This window comes from Bacillus rossius, chromosome 3, assembly GCF_032445375.1.
Source record: "Bacillus rossius redtenbacheri isolate Brsri chromosome 3, Brsri_v3, whole genome shotgun sequence".
In the NCBI taxonomy this organism is placed as follows: Eukaryota; Metazoa; Arthropoda; class Insecta; order Phasmatodea; family Bacillidae; genus Bacillus; species Bacillus rossius.
Window position 1 is genome coordinate 63,826,934 of NC_086332.1, and position 15,455 is coordinate 63,842,388.

The 15,455-nt window shown below is 38.2% G+C and overlaps 2 protein-coding genes across 2 annotated transcripts in view; one reads left to right on the top strand and one right to left on the bottom strand.

Moving 5' to 3' along the window:
* The window catches only part of LOC134530796 (roundabout homolog 2-like), a 347,447-nt gene extending 332,286 nt beyond the window's left edge, over positions 1-15,161 (bottom strand). The window contains exon 1 of the mRNA XM_063366006.1: positions 14,670-15,161. Coding sequence (XP_063222076.1) covers positions 14,670-14,739 — 70 coding nt within the window. The 5' untranslated portion in view covers positions 14,740-15,161. The remainder of the gene's footprint in view (positions 1-14,669) is intronic.
* Positions 3,496-9,379, top strand: LOC134530794 (uncharacterized). Its single transcript, XM_063366003.1, has 2 exons — positions 3,496-3,590; positions 5,556-9,379. The coding sequence occupies exon 2, from the start codon at positions 5,917-5,919 to the stop codon at positions 8,119-8,121; it is 2,205 nt and encodes a 734-aa protein (XP_063222073.1). The 5' UTR covers positions 3,496-3,590; positions 5,556-5,916; the 3' UTR covers positions 8,122-9,379.
* Positions 15,162-15,455: the final 294 nt, after the last annotated feature.

The window sequence follows — 15,455 nt, forward strand, 5'->3', positions numbered from 1 at the left end:
CGTACAGTCCAATTATAAAAGTGAAACATCTTTGCTAGGGGGTAACAATTTTCGAGCGTTACGAAAATTCCGATCGCATGGGGGGGAATAGCAGGATTCACTCAAAGAATCTACAGTATATATATAAGAGTGAAAAAGAGTTCTTTCATGAGTTCATACCAGCGTCATTACTATTCTATATTATTATCTCTTTATATATTAAAAACATTTTAGTAATTTATCTCTATCTATAACTAATACGCAAGAAGTTTCACTTCCACGCACATTTTTTTTATTACCCAACTGACAAAAATAATGCAGTTATTTTGCTATCGTAAAGTTTCTATCGCAGAAAGAATGAAATGGAAATATTCTATACTTGAATGTATGTCAAACTTCAGTTATCAAGCTCGAATGTTTGTCATTAACTGCAAATTACAGAATTCAGCAAATGAATAATCAGCAGGTGGAATGTCCGGAATCAAGCTGGAGACTTCCTGGTATATCTATACTAATATTATAAAGCTGAAGAGTTTGTTTGTTTGAACGCGCTAATCTCAGGAACCAATGGTCCGATTTGAAAAATTATTTCAGTGTTGGATAGTACATTTATCGAGGAAGGCTATAGGCTATATTATATTATCAATAACATTAGGGATCTTTACTAAAAGTCCAATTTAGAATCAAATGCGTTGGAGGGGGTTAGATACAACATGCAGTAGGACACGTACGAAGTGTGTGTTGACAATGCCGCAGGCGCTAGAAGTTTATTTCCTATTGCCTATTAACATTGTTGCCATGCACTAGATGCCTTATCATTCTTAATTTTCCCATACAAGTGAAAAACACCTGTGTGATATTAACAACGAAGCAATCAGTACCCTCATAAGAGGTTAATTTGTATTTAAATACTTTTTATCACTTTAAATCGCAAACCTAAACTATTGTTTTTTTTTCCTCTCTCTGTGTTTAATTAGTTTTTTTATTGCCCCTTTTCCAAGTATATATATTTTACAGACTTGAAACTTCACAGTAATGTTCCTTATGTTACGCAGGATGACATTTTCCGAAAATCAGATCCCATGGGTGGTTAAAACCAGGCAACAGTGGGTACTTTCTCTGCATGAGAACATGATTTTGCATTGTTCATGCCTTCTGCGTCTCCATGGCAACGGGCATCGCGCAGCAGTGGCGTACCCACAAGGAGGGGCATGTATAATGAGCGGCGCAAGAGTGATCTGCCTGTAGACTGCCTTAGCGAAGTACGGGTACATCAGTTGTACGTTGCGTGCACGAGTCGGGAAACCATCGGTGCTATTCATTTTCTCTCCGGTACATTATACAGCATTGTAATAAATTTTCACTGAATTTTTTTTATTTACCATTACTGTAAATGGGAGATGTGGCTTATTTTTTTCCCATTAGTATAGCCGTGCGAAACCGGATCGGGCAGCTAGTATGATATATATGACGTTGATTAACTCCGACACCGTTTTAACCGATCACCATGACAGTTGGCACATAGAAGTGTTTTTTTCATGGAGAAGGTTTTTATGCTCTCCATGTTGCTATTATTCGCGACTAGATGGCGTTGCTGCGCATCAAGTTCTACGACGTTCAATCGATCGCCATGGAAATTGGTATATTTTGATTTTTACTGTCCTTGTCCTCAATAACAATAAATAGTGGTTGTGACCGAGATTAGTATTTGGTGATTTTAAAATGGAATTCCATTTCATACGCTTTATGGATTCTAGATTACATATATAGTTATATATATAGTTAAATAAATAAACACTGGCAGGAAAACGTCTGCCGGGTTCTGCAATTAATTATGTACAAATTTCTACATAGCTGCAGTGGTTTATTCTTTGGTAGATCCAAAATCATATACTTCCACAGACGTTTGACAAAACTCCACTGCGTGCAGTGCGCTGGGGGAAATTTCTCCCGCCGCGCCGCTTCAAAGACTCGACATGAAACTATAGCGCGAACTTAAAATATGATAAATTATTCGGGTATGGTCGACCTTTGTCATGTCAGGGGCGTAATTAATCTCGGCCTGACGCAGCAGAACGCGCTATTTCCACGGCACGGCGGGGGCCTGATTCGTCAAGTTTTATCGCGGCTACACCTTATTTAAAACAACCCCCTACCCCTCCTGCACAGCTAGCGCGGTCCCCGACTCGGCTACGGGGCCAGAGGGAGAAACTCCGGGGGAAGGGGAAAAAAATCTTCCCCCGACGCGCAACCCTCTCCCGACCGCCGTGTTCCATAATTACATCAGCATTTAGCGGCTCCCTGGCGCGGGCGAGACAGCGTCTGGGTGTCGAGGGAGGGACAAGATTCTTTCCCCAGACGCACACGAGCACAGGGCTTTCTTTCCATCTCTTGCAAGGAGGGGAGACTAAATTTACAACGCTATTAGGGTTTGTCTCGCAGGCGAAGAAGAGGCGGTGAGGGTGAGATACACGCGTGCGGAACTCCGTCACATACCCCTGCGAACCACAATACACCGAGAACAACGAGGTATTCAGTCGAACACGGTATCCTCAGCTCAGTGCTTGAATGTCCTTTTACAAAAAAAAAAAATCACTCTGAACAGAAGAGGTGCAGGCGCAGCGAACTTGACTTATTCACGCACATAACTTTGTGTTAGAAGACTTTCTCTTCAGATTTCCGCAAGAATTTTCTTTCTTTCTCTTTCTCTCTCTCTCTCTCTCTCTCCCCCCCCCCCCCCTGTGAATATTTGAAAGTCTTGCAGACATACTTTTAAATTCAAGAGTAACAGTTTAATATAGTAACATAAAATTTACGCCTTAAGAGGCCGTGTCACAAATTTGCGCTCCTATCTATATCAATGTTATTTTAAAAGTCAGTTTTTCTCAAATTCTATAAGAGGTAGGGGCCGGAAATTTTGCCTACTGAAAGTATACAATACATTTAACATAACCGCTTTTTTAAAATTTAGTTATCATATCATATATTATTTCTGTGATGATAATAATATTATCCATATTTTGATTTGTCCAGATACAATAAAATTTTGCTTATATTTATAATTATTTAGCAAAAACTGAAAAGACCATTCAAATGTATTGCACATTACCTTCCGATCAGTGTCTTCATGATCATGATGGGTTTAAAAACCTGGGTGTAATCAAGTCTTTAACTATTACATGACAACATTTATACTTTATAATTTGGAGATAGGCCTTTTTCATCCTCAGCCCCTGAGCTTTTACTATCTGGTCTGGCGACAACCTGACACTCTTCAACCACCCCAGGGGTCTCCGATTGCACATCCCATAAAAAAAAAGCTGTTCGTTCATTTGTTTTTGTGTTAGAGCGAAGGTTTACTTCTCCACAAGTGCCACAGTCTTCACACATTTATGTCAAGAGAATATTCCGCTGATGTGACGCCATACGAATGTATTATTCGCGACCATACAACATTTTTGTTTGTCATCGGGAAGAAATAAAATCATGGTGTTTTTTTATACAGGGAAAAACCGTCGTTTATCAAGCAAGAGTGGGGTGTTTATTTCAACTAGAAGAAAGAAAAACAAAGGGGAAAGTTTGCAGAAATGGAGAAGCAAGGAAAAATTTAAGTAAGTTTTTTTACCATATTAACATTAATAGATAGTAAATTGTCAACATCAGCTAAGAACATTAAAGATAATCAAGAGATCGCACAAAACTTGTACAAATTAAATTAAAAGCTATATCCATAAAGTAACGTCGTGTGCAGAATGCCAGTGCTGAGAACAGTTTTACCCTCTAGGTTTATTATCATGAGAAATTGCTTTACATCTTCCCTTGACCACAATAATCCAACGTTCAATTAGTTTAGGCTCTGTTGGTGTTATAATTGCAGTTTTATCATGTTATATTTGAAGATAATGAAATGGCTAAGAAACAAGGTTAGGAACGACAGGCAACAAATAAAATATAATATGTATACTGCCTCTTATTTTATTGTCACTGACACAATTCGGAGTTCCATCCTAGTGTGTGAGTGTTTGAAGTGAGCGTTAATTTTGTTATTTCGTTAATTTAGCATTTATTTTGTTGAACATGCATAGCACCACCATACTGAATGATCAAATTGAAAATTTTATTTGGCCAAATGATGACATGGTGTAATTATTTTAATGGATGAATTCCGACATCTCATTTATTATAGTTCATTACATTGAAACAATAAAACACTACGTGGTGAATAGCTTCAAAATTTCTATGTTGAGATCACTATCACATCCAAAATGCGAATGTGCCACCTTGTTCCCCACTCATTTTGTCTTTTACTTTCAACATATATATCACAAAAGTTTTGTTGTACATCGAAATGAATAGATATGATGTGTGCCATACATTTTCCTAATTATATTAACAAAATCCTAAAACTGAGGAAACTGAATCATTGACAGCAAAAAGTGCTAGTCCTGTAACAGTTTCAATGATTTTGTAACGCCACATCGTATCTCAACTAAACGATATGATGAAATATAAGATACAAAATTTATTTATTGTAAGATTATGACTGGTATATTGCTAAATTACATCCGACAGCTTCCAAAATGCTGATTGTCATGCTACGTCTGCAGAAGCATTCGTGAAGACTATTTTGTTTGAAGGCAAATCGTGTGTTTTCAATAATATTGCAGTGGCATGGCGAATGAATTAGTCACATTCAGCACAACAGTCAATTACGAAAATAAAATATAACATTTGTAAATACTGAGTTTATATTATCGAGTAGTCAGTGTTTTCATAATTAATCACTGTCTTTCTTTATGAAATGTAGTGGGAATCCTGAATAACACATATAGGTAAAAGGATGTTTGACAAAATAACTATATTAAAAATATATATATTTACAGTGTAAATTGCAAAATTCTATTGAAACAATCTGCATCCCAAATATCTAAAATATCAAAGAATAAATTGGATATATTTTTTACAAGAATTATGTTAACAGCAGGTACTTAAATACTAAACAAAAAAATTATGTTACGTCAAGCATAATTTATAAGAAATGTCAAATTCAATTTTAAAAATGAAAAATACATAAACTGATGTGCATGATACTGAAGAGACGGTCTACTTATATCACTCTACAAAAAGAAAAGTAAAAATAATTTTTATATAGAAACTTGGCTAATGGTTTTGCGACAGCATTATTGCATGTATAAAACAGTTTTTTTACATTGATATGCCATCTGACGTGTGTGACTATCTGGGACAGTTAAAAATTACCCTTAGACACATTGTTTCTAAGACATAGGTTCAGGTTTAGTTCAGAAGTAAACTATTGCAACAACCTGCCAGCATAAATGCGAAAATTAATTAGTTTGAAAAATCGGGCTTAGGATATTTTATATTTCACTAGCAATAACTTCTTGTGCTAGCAGTAATTTTAATTGTTTTTTATATTACAGGCTTTAAAGTATATCGATGCCTAATTTACAGATTTATGTGCAGCAGAAATGTTATGTCTAAATACATTGTTCCTTTATTATTATTATTATTATTTTTTTTTTGCTTTTGAAGAGTCATGTCTGTTTGTTTTTCAGACTCCAAGAAAGGGACAGCACCGAGACTTGCTTCTCTGGTATTTTACGAAAGTCACCAGAAAAGTATCAGCAGTCAACTAATTTTTCTGAAAAAACACCTGAACAACAGAAAGTTCTAGCAGCATCGTGTTCCACTAATAAGTGTCAGTCGGAACAGCAACAAGTTACCCCAGATGGTAGCAATGTGGATACTGAAGCGTCGTTTGTAATATCTGGAAGAAGGATAACTGACATTGATTATTTTTTTAACAGACTAAAAGTTTTGTGTAATCATGGACCACTAGGATGTGGCATACAAAACTTAGTTATCACAAATGAAGCAAGAAGAGGTCTCAATTCAATTTTCAGTGTGAAATGTAACATGTGCAACTTTCAAGATACTCTACACACAGAAAACCCAAAAAGTGATTCTATGGACATAAATACAGCTGCTGTAACGGGATCAGTCTGTATTGGCATTGGACACAGGCAGTTGGAAGAACTCACTGCTGCCATGGATATACCAACAATGTCCGCAAACACGTATGCTAAATATCATGACAAAGTAAGTGATGGCTGGGAAAAAACTGCAATAAAAGAAATGGGAATTGCAGTTCAACGAGAAGCACAGTTAGCTGTGGAACGAGGCGATGTCGACGAAGATGGATTCCCAGTTTTGACAGTCATTGCCGATGGTCAGTGGTCTAAAAGGTCATACAAAAACAGCAATTATAGTTCGCTCTCAGGAGTTGCTGCCATCATCGGATTTTACACACGAAAAGTTTTGTTTATCAGTGTGCGAAACAAATATTGTACAATGTGCGCTCGAGCAGCAGCTATGGGCGTAGAAGTTAAAGAACACATTTGTTACAAAAATTGGTCAGGAAGCTCCAGCAGTATGGAAGCAGATATTATATTGGAGGGTTTTAAAGCAAGTGTGGAAATGTATGGAGTGAAATATGGGACGCTTATTGCAGATGGTGACTGCAGTGTTTATAATAGCATTGTGACTGCAAGACCTTATGGAAATTTGACTGTTAACAAAATAGAGTGTCGCAACCATATTTTAAGAAATTACTGTAACAAACTAAAAGACATCACAACAAACAGTTCTTTGAAAAACATATCTCTGAGAAAAGCACTGGGGTCAAATATTTTAAGAATGAGAGGTGCCGTGAAAGGAGCTGTACGTCATTGGCAGAATGAAAATGTCAGTGAATACGAAAAAATAGTAGGCCTGCGAAAAGACCTCAAAAACGGACCCAAGCATGTATTTGGTGAACATTCCGAGTGCTCAGAATATTTTTGTAATGGAGCCAAGAATAATGAAATCAATTTTGTTCCACTTTTAGAAGAAAGCGGAATTTTGCATACCATAGAAGATGTTGTAAGTCACTGTATACTGCGAAATGCACGAAGTCTCTTGAAAGATGTGGACAGCAATTCTGTTGAACAATTTAACTCGATTGTTGCAAAATTCATCGGCGGCAAACGTGTGAATTTTTGCCTGAAGAGAGCTTACTCTGCAAGAAATTACGCTGCAGTCGTATCTTACAACACAAATACTCCTATCTACAAACTTCACAAAACAATGTATGAAAGAAGCCCTGGAAAGTACGTGAAAAGACTTGAAAACAAAAGGAAAGCAGTATTGGAAATACCCCGAAATAATGCAAAGAAAAGAAAGACAATTAGCTTAAAAGTTATTTCTTCACAAGATAAGCATTACGGACCATGTGCGCAGAAGCCTGACTTGACAGTTGACGACTACGAAGAGGCAAAGTCAATGTTTCTAAAGAATCTACCTGCAACTGCAGAGCAACGTGAAGAGTTGGAAAGAGGTACTCTACTACAAAGAGACAGTGGGCGATGGAAAGAAGTGCGTCGGAAATTGCTTACAGCTTCTAATTTTGGATCAGTTTGCAGACGACTTCCTTATACACCATGCGACAAACTTGTTGTCAGTATGTTGTATGGAAATTTCGACACCGATGCCATGTTGTGGGGAAGAGAAAATGAAATGAACGCCATTCAAGAAGTTGAGAAAATACTTTCAGTCAAAATCAAACCATGTGGACTATTTGTAGACCCAGAACATTCATTTTTAGGTGCAACCCCGGATGGAACTGTTGACTCTGATGGCCTTGTTGAAGTTAAGTGTCCATCGTCAGCAAAAGAAATTTCTCCTGACGATGCTATACTATCTAGAAAATTCACATTCTGGAATGTAAAGGATAAAACACATGTTGATGTTATCAACAAGAAGCATGCTTATTACTATCAAGTTCAGGGTCAGCTTCATGTTACCAGGAAATTGTACTGTATTTTTTGTCTGTGGACTCCATTGGGCTCAAAAATAGAAAAAATTTATCGAGACGATAATTTCTGGAATTTTCAGATGAAAGAAAAACTTATGTCTTTTTATATGGATTGTATGCTTCCAGAATTAGTAGACCCCAGGCATACCCGCTCGATGCCCATTAGGAACCCAATTTACATCCTTCAAGCTATTAAAGAAAAAGAGGAGAAAAGGAAAACTTCTTGCGCAGAAAAGCAGACCAAGAAATCTGTACGAAGGATGTTATGAATTAGGCTACGCCACAGTTTGATTTTTTGTGGTGATATAAAATAAATTTTCTTGCTAGGGAATGTTCATTTTGAATTGAGCATTTTTAAATGTCAGCGTAGAATATGCTTATCTGCCCATTTTGTTTCTTCCATAATAATGAGTAAAGTTAACATTGTCATAGACATTTTATTATATTCGTTTGCCGTCCAAGTACAAACGTCACACTATATCGCACGTAATTATATATTTTACTAATTTGTTAGTTGCGATTTTATTTAAGTTACAAATAACAGTAATAAAAATTATTACTTAATAGTCCAGAATAGAGATTGAGTTATTATTCATTTAATAGGGGTTTAAAATATGGTACTACATACCTACATACTTATATTATCTTGTTGTCTTCTTTGTAACTTTACTGGAATAATGGCATTTGGTATGTATGTTAACTCACAATGAAAATAATTCAGAAGTACTCAATTAACAGTGAACAACCTAGGCCCTATACTAATTTCATTATTTTGATGGAAATATAATTGAAATTACTAATAATGAACTGTATGTGTTTCACGTAGAGATATCCTACGAACTGTATGTGGTACAGACCAACATTTGCTAAGACTCTGTAAATAATTAATTTCAGTTAATGTGTAGAGAATATTAAAAGTTAGAAATAATGATATAGGTATATAAAACAATGCAAAGTTATTAGCATAAAAATAGAAGTAATTTTTACGTAGCACCTACTGGAATGAGTATTTTGTGTTGAATTATGTGGCATGATTAATATTCTATTATGGTATGTGTGTTTTGTTAAAATCTTATAAAACATAACTTACTGTTGAATGATTTTCATTTTTTGTGATGATCTTACTTAAACAAGTTTTAATTATATTACACATGTATATTTTAAAAGTATTTTAATGTATACTTATAGAATTGTAATAGGCTTTATACGGACTCTCACGATGCATGTGAGCATCTATAATTATCTACATCACCATTATGGCCGTTTCACAATATCAAATATTTATTGAATTCAATCAGTTGCATTCATTGTGCATGATTTTCGATATGTACATTGAATTCAATACAAATGGAAGATGTTACTCAACTAAGCTTATTCTTATTAACTTATAAGTAGTTTGTTTGTTCAGTACATAAAAGTAAAAGAATCTTTATTATTTAAATAATGAGCATCTATAAGCAATAACGTTTTCTAAATAAACATAATGGAATATATTTTTTCAATACTTTATATCTACGATCACATCAACGGCAGTATTATGTATTCAATGAGGTAATGACATATCTTAAAAGGATATTTTCTCCTCTGTAAAGTAAATTTGTAATGCAGCCCTCTTAATGTTAGTCTTGTAAGTTATTTCGTCTTTCTAATATGCTACAGCAATATATAAAATTAGGTTTTGTTTGTGTTTTAGTTTTGTGTAATGTTAAAGTGTAATGTAATCAATTCAATATTTTTTTTTGTAAAATTGTATTCATAAAGGTACATATCGTAATAAGATAAATAGTAATATTTGTAAATTTAAATTCTTTGAAACAAAGTCGATAAGAGGTTCTCCTACCTCTGTTAAACTGTATGATGGTGCATTGTAAAAAATTAGCCTGACTTAAGTGAGATTGTATTTGGATTGTGTGTAATGCATATGCAATATCTAAGCATATGAATTTATGTTATCCTTTTAAAACGTTACATGATGAATTTCGTATACTTTTTAATGTCAACTAACATTATTTTTCACGGAATATTACATCCAGATAAAGAATAATTACCATATGTTTGAAGATTAATTGTATTCCGATACGTTTAAAGTATTAAAATTTTTAGATTTGACTCATACTATAGTTGTATAAGTGAGGTTTCTTGATTCTGAATCCCTGCATCCGCAATTTCCTAGTGAGCCGCCGGTCAGATTGTCATCCTCTCAGATTGTCGAGGAACCAGATACATTTTTCGTCGAGTAAGTGGAGCTGTCAACCTTCCCACTAATCCTGTGATAAGGGTATAGTAGTTTTATCACGCGCTGCGGCTACAGTTCCTTCGGTTGAATAAGCCACTAAATCTCACTGTTAAAAGAGAGAACTTCTAGGGCAGAATATTGGAAATAAACATTTACTGACACGGCCTCTTAAGTTCAGGATTCAGCCTTCTTCGCTATTATATATATTTTATAATATTTATTCTAATTTTTGTCATTGCGATATATATATATATATATATATATATATATATATTAATAACACTTTCTTAAGCACTCAAATGTTGTCACAGTATAAGTGTCCAGAATTAAATGCAGTGATCATTTGAAGCCACGATACGTAGGTATGCGCCATCTACGTCGGACGTCATGAACAATCTTCGTCAATGATAAGCGTGATAAGTAGAAATCAACTGTAAAATTTTGCATAAATAGATTTTCTAACATATTTTTTAATTTCATGATTTTAAGTGTTTGTATTCGTTTTGTAACTCTTTGAAACTAAAACTGAAGTATCCAAACGTGCAAATAATTCTGAAATATAAGTGCGTAGATGAAAATTATAACGCATTTGATCCAAAAGAATAGATATTTATAGGTTAAAATTTTAATTAATATATATTGATACATATTTCCATTAACATTAATATTGTATAAACCTAATGAGATGAGTCAAAATAAATCTTGTAATCTACAGTACTGCAGTGTTTTATAGAAAGACCAAATGCACCGGACAAATCCAGTGTGGCACACTACCCCAGGAACCGTATAAGGCAGCATGCTCGAACAAGGTCAGGCAGATCAGACAGACGTAAGGTCCCTAATTAGCGATACCGTAGCGTGTACGTCAGCTCACCAAGGGCCTAGTCCATCAGCGGTGACGCCACAATCACACTGTTGGGAAGTGAGTGTTTTCCCCCAAGATTCCCTCAAGAAAGAGTCCAGGGAAAGTTGCGCTAAGCATTCAGCCCAAGACTAGATGTACTACACGGCTACACGGATACCGCGTGAAGACACTTTCTGTCCAGTTGATGGTCGGTGCCATGTTTGCGGGACTATAGTGTTTGCATTTATGGAAACTATTTTAAAGGACTGTAGTTTATAAAAGTTACTGCGTTTATCGATGTGAATTCTAAATCTCACTTACTAACGATGTTTTTGGTGTTGCAATGCGACGATGGTGAGTTAAAAAGTGACTTCATCTACGTCACAGCATGCAATCTCCTGACAATAATTCCTAGCTCCAAGGCACTTACTTTTCGTACATATTCAGTAGTCAAGTTTGAATATGTAGCACTGTCGATATGTCTTTTTTCGATATGTTAAAAAACTTCAATATAAGTAATCTTTACCTGGCGCAAGCGTTGTGAAAGCAAGCACTCCCAACTAAACTTACTTCCTTTTCGTGCGAAAACATCCCTGGTTCCCACGAAGAACTAACTTTCATCACTTCAACGGCACCGAAACTGCTGTGCATGGGTGACAGCTGTGGTTGAGTGGTCAGATCACTCGCTTCCCAGCAAGGAAATCCTAGTTTCGATTCTAGGTGACGGGGGTCTGAGCCGGATTTTTCGCTAGTGGAAAACGTGGCGAACGTTGCCTTGAGCAAGTGTTTTTTTTCTCTCGGGGTTCACCTCAAATAATTCTTTCCGGCAATGCTGCGTTCTTATCTCGTCACTTCTCAGTACCTAATGACCAAGCGGCTTGCAGAACTTCAAGTGTCAACGCGCCATTTACAACCCGTTTTATTAAAAGTGTCTGATAACGAATAGCATTAAGGCCCCTGCCTATCTGGGCACACAAATTGCGTGCAAAGCTTCAGGGGAAAAAACCACGTGATTTGAAAAATGCTCGAGATATCCGAGTGTCGTCTGTTTACGAAACACATTTAAAATTGCGCTGATGGCGCATGAGTAGTTCTGCTTCTGTACTTTGTTTTTAAACTGTATTTTTATAATAGTGACAATTGCGCAATAGCATGTTTCCAAAATAATTTTTAGACATTATGCGCCCGGTAAAGTTACTTGAAAGCACAGATGGGCCTTGCATTACACCTTTACTTGCGCTTAGAGACGATACCGCGCTATAAGCACCAGCGATCGTCGCACTTATCGTCCCGCCTCACTAACACAGATAAACCCCTGACTAGGCGGGCCCCTATAGAGCCATTGCACTTGCCTATACAAGTTTCGTTTCGTGGTTTCGTCATAATGTGTACTATTTTGGACAGTGAAAAAGGCTAAAATAGGCGTTTCACGGACATTTCTAGGTATAGGGAAGTATTGTAACTGGTATAGGGAAGTGCGTTAGGACCATAGAGACGCGTTACCGAAGCAAACACAGCACGCCACATCGCTGCCTGGCGCGTAGAGGCGAAGAGCCGTGTGATGCTCTCGCCCGTGTCGCCCTTAGCGTCCAGCCAGACGACTAACTTGGGCAATAATTAATTCTTTACTCACGTATGTCGTTGTGGTCTCTCATACTCGCTGCACAATAGACGCAAGTAAGCAGGAACCGCGCTTGGCACGGACACGTGAACTCGCTTCTTGTGTGTCGTTATTACTCACGCCTGTCGGACTAGTACGGACAAAGTTAATTCTTGGTGCAACACCGTATCAGATTAAACTTTGCCCTCTGAACGTATTTGTCAAGAATACCAGTGAATTATTAAAATGTTATCTGCATCTTGCTCGTCAGAAGGAGAAGAACTTTTCAGTGTCGTATAAATTTAAAATACTTTGACCGAAGATAACCGTCAGTGCTTTTGATTAATGGCTCGCTTCACAGCGTCTTTCATGCGTGTATCACATTAACATCTGGGAAGTTAAGCACTGTTGGTAAGGGCTTTTCTTTCCAGAGGTCTATCGTTCATAAAACACCTTACGGTTCTCGTATCCCACGGGGGCAAGATGCGTGAATTATTATAAGAATTTTTAATGCAGTCCTGAATGCAGAGAATAACTCGCACCTTTCTGTAAGCTGTGTTTGGGAAATTATTTTCAGCTTAAACAACACACTGGCGAAGAAGCTACACCCGGACACGGAACGAAATGTATGGTAATGCATTCCGATGTCCTCACGTGTCATGCCTTCTCCTGGTAGCAGCCAGGCCGACCAGCTATTCACTATTCCGTTGTATCTTGAAGAATGTGCGTGATTTACATAATGGATATTTTAAGCCTTACCTCCCCCCTACTTATTTAACTTTTTTTCCTTAAGGGGAAAAAAATACTAGCAAGCCAGAGGAACCTCTGTAAAAATGCGCCGATAAGTGGCCGGTGGCTGCAACCTGCAATTCACTACTGTTGAGCAAGTTGCATTCCGTACACACGAAGGGGCCATTTGGTATTGTTCCCTTCGACGAAGCTGCTATTCATGAACTCGGGCGTTTGTTGCGTTTTGTGCCGTGGGCTGCGCCTCTTTTGTGTTAGGAAGAAACACGACCGGAAATAGTGGCAGCTGTTGGCAGGCCTGCATTGTTCTTTGACGCCAACGGAAAAATAAGTACCGCCACTTGGAACAGTATTGTCGACACTGACCATTGTAGTGTAACGCAAACAAAATAAAGAACAACTCTCCTGACAAAAGCTGTGAACTACAAGCTCTACATTCTACACAAACGGGTAGTTAGAATCGTATACGTACTGTATAACTCTCACAAGTCTCACACATGCTAGTTATTTAATTGTACACGTTACTTGTGAGTTGTAAAATATCATGCATGTAATCGCATTATGAACACTCGCGTTTCTTTTTTACCGCTATTAGATGAATTAAATTTATAAAATTTCTGGTAACAAAATATTAAATGAAAAACTAAGAGTTAACTTGATTAATCTACCTAGAAAGCTACAAATAATGCAACGGATAATGTTTTAACAGCTGCTGATAAAAATATAATTTTTGTGTACTAAACCAAAAACAGATGTCAAAGTCAATATAGTCCAAACAAATTATATGCATAGCAAAGCTTAATTTAAACGCGTTTTTCATTTTAAAAAATCACATCAACCTACACAGCATTTGGAAATGGAGTTAAACTATTTTAATGTTAAGTATCAACAAATTTACTCGCAGAATTTCTTTGCAAAGTTAGTTAAAAGCGCTATATATTTTACAAAGTGCTTAAATTACGCTATATCAACTAAGCTAAACCGTCTGAACACTGGAGAATGATTATCATTTTGTTCACATCTGGACATGGAAGAATAAATAATTATATTTTTTTTTCACGAGGAAAAGTTAAAGTTGTTTAACGCTTAACGACGCAAAAAAAATAAGAAATGCACATATCACGTTGCAGTGAAATAAAGTCTAGCGCCATGAGGTACAAAGCAAAACCAGCTGTCGGAGCCCACGACGATAGTCGATGTTTTTCGAACGGCCGTTAGCGCCGCGAGACAGGCCATGTTGACAGAACCATTACTGGAGAAACTAGAATGAGCGGAGGGAGGGGAAGTGTAGATGCGTTGTGGAGAAGGGGAGCTAGAGAGGAGAGAAGAGCAGAGCACGGTGAGGAGGCAAGAGGAGGGAGAGAGAGAAGTTGAGCCGAAACTGACTCACCTTTGTGGGAGAAGCAGCAGCGGGCCTGCAGCAGAGCGGAGAGCAGGCAGAGCGCGGCCGCGGCCGACATCTTGTCGCACGTGCTGGAGGTCCCGAGACCCGCTCGCCCGGCGAGGGAAGGGGAAACGGGCGCGACTCGACCCTTTTTAACGACGATCACTAAAACGTCAGGACGCTCAGGAAAAAAGGAAAAGAGGCTCGGGGAAAGGAGGTGGGGTGTCCTTTCCGCCTCCCACCACCACCGCCAAGAACTCTGTCTACGATGATCCAAAAATAGTCCCTCCTCCCCCGCTCCGGCCTCAGGCGATGGGGCGAGAAAGTGCGCGCGTCTCCACGTCGAGGTAAAGAGTCCACCGTCGCCCCGGCCGCCCGCTAGAGGACATCGCACTGGTCCAGCCGGGAGATGCCGAGACGGTGTCTCGCTGGAGCTCAGGACTGGACTGGCGGTCGACGACAGCGACCTCCTCCTCGCGCCGCGTCACCCTGGCAACTGGCGAGGGGTTGCCGGCTGCCCCCTTCGGTCTCCCTTGCCCGGCCCTTCCTCCCCCCTCCACTTCCCCTCCCTTGTCGAGGGAGGGGGGCGGTGCGTGCGCGCGCAGGCGACTGCGACCCCCTACTCTCCTCACACACCTCTCGGGCGACGCGAGGGATTTACGATACATTCCTCATTCATAAGTAACGAATGGTTTTCGCCCTTCGTCCCACCTTACTTTGCTCTCGTCTATCCCTCTGGACCCGCTATAGCCAGCATTTTCGTCAGCCAGATGCAAGGTAAATAATGCCGGT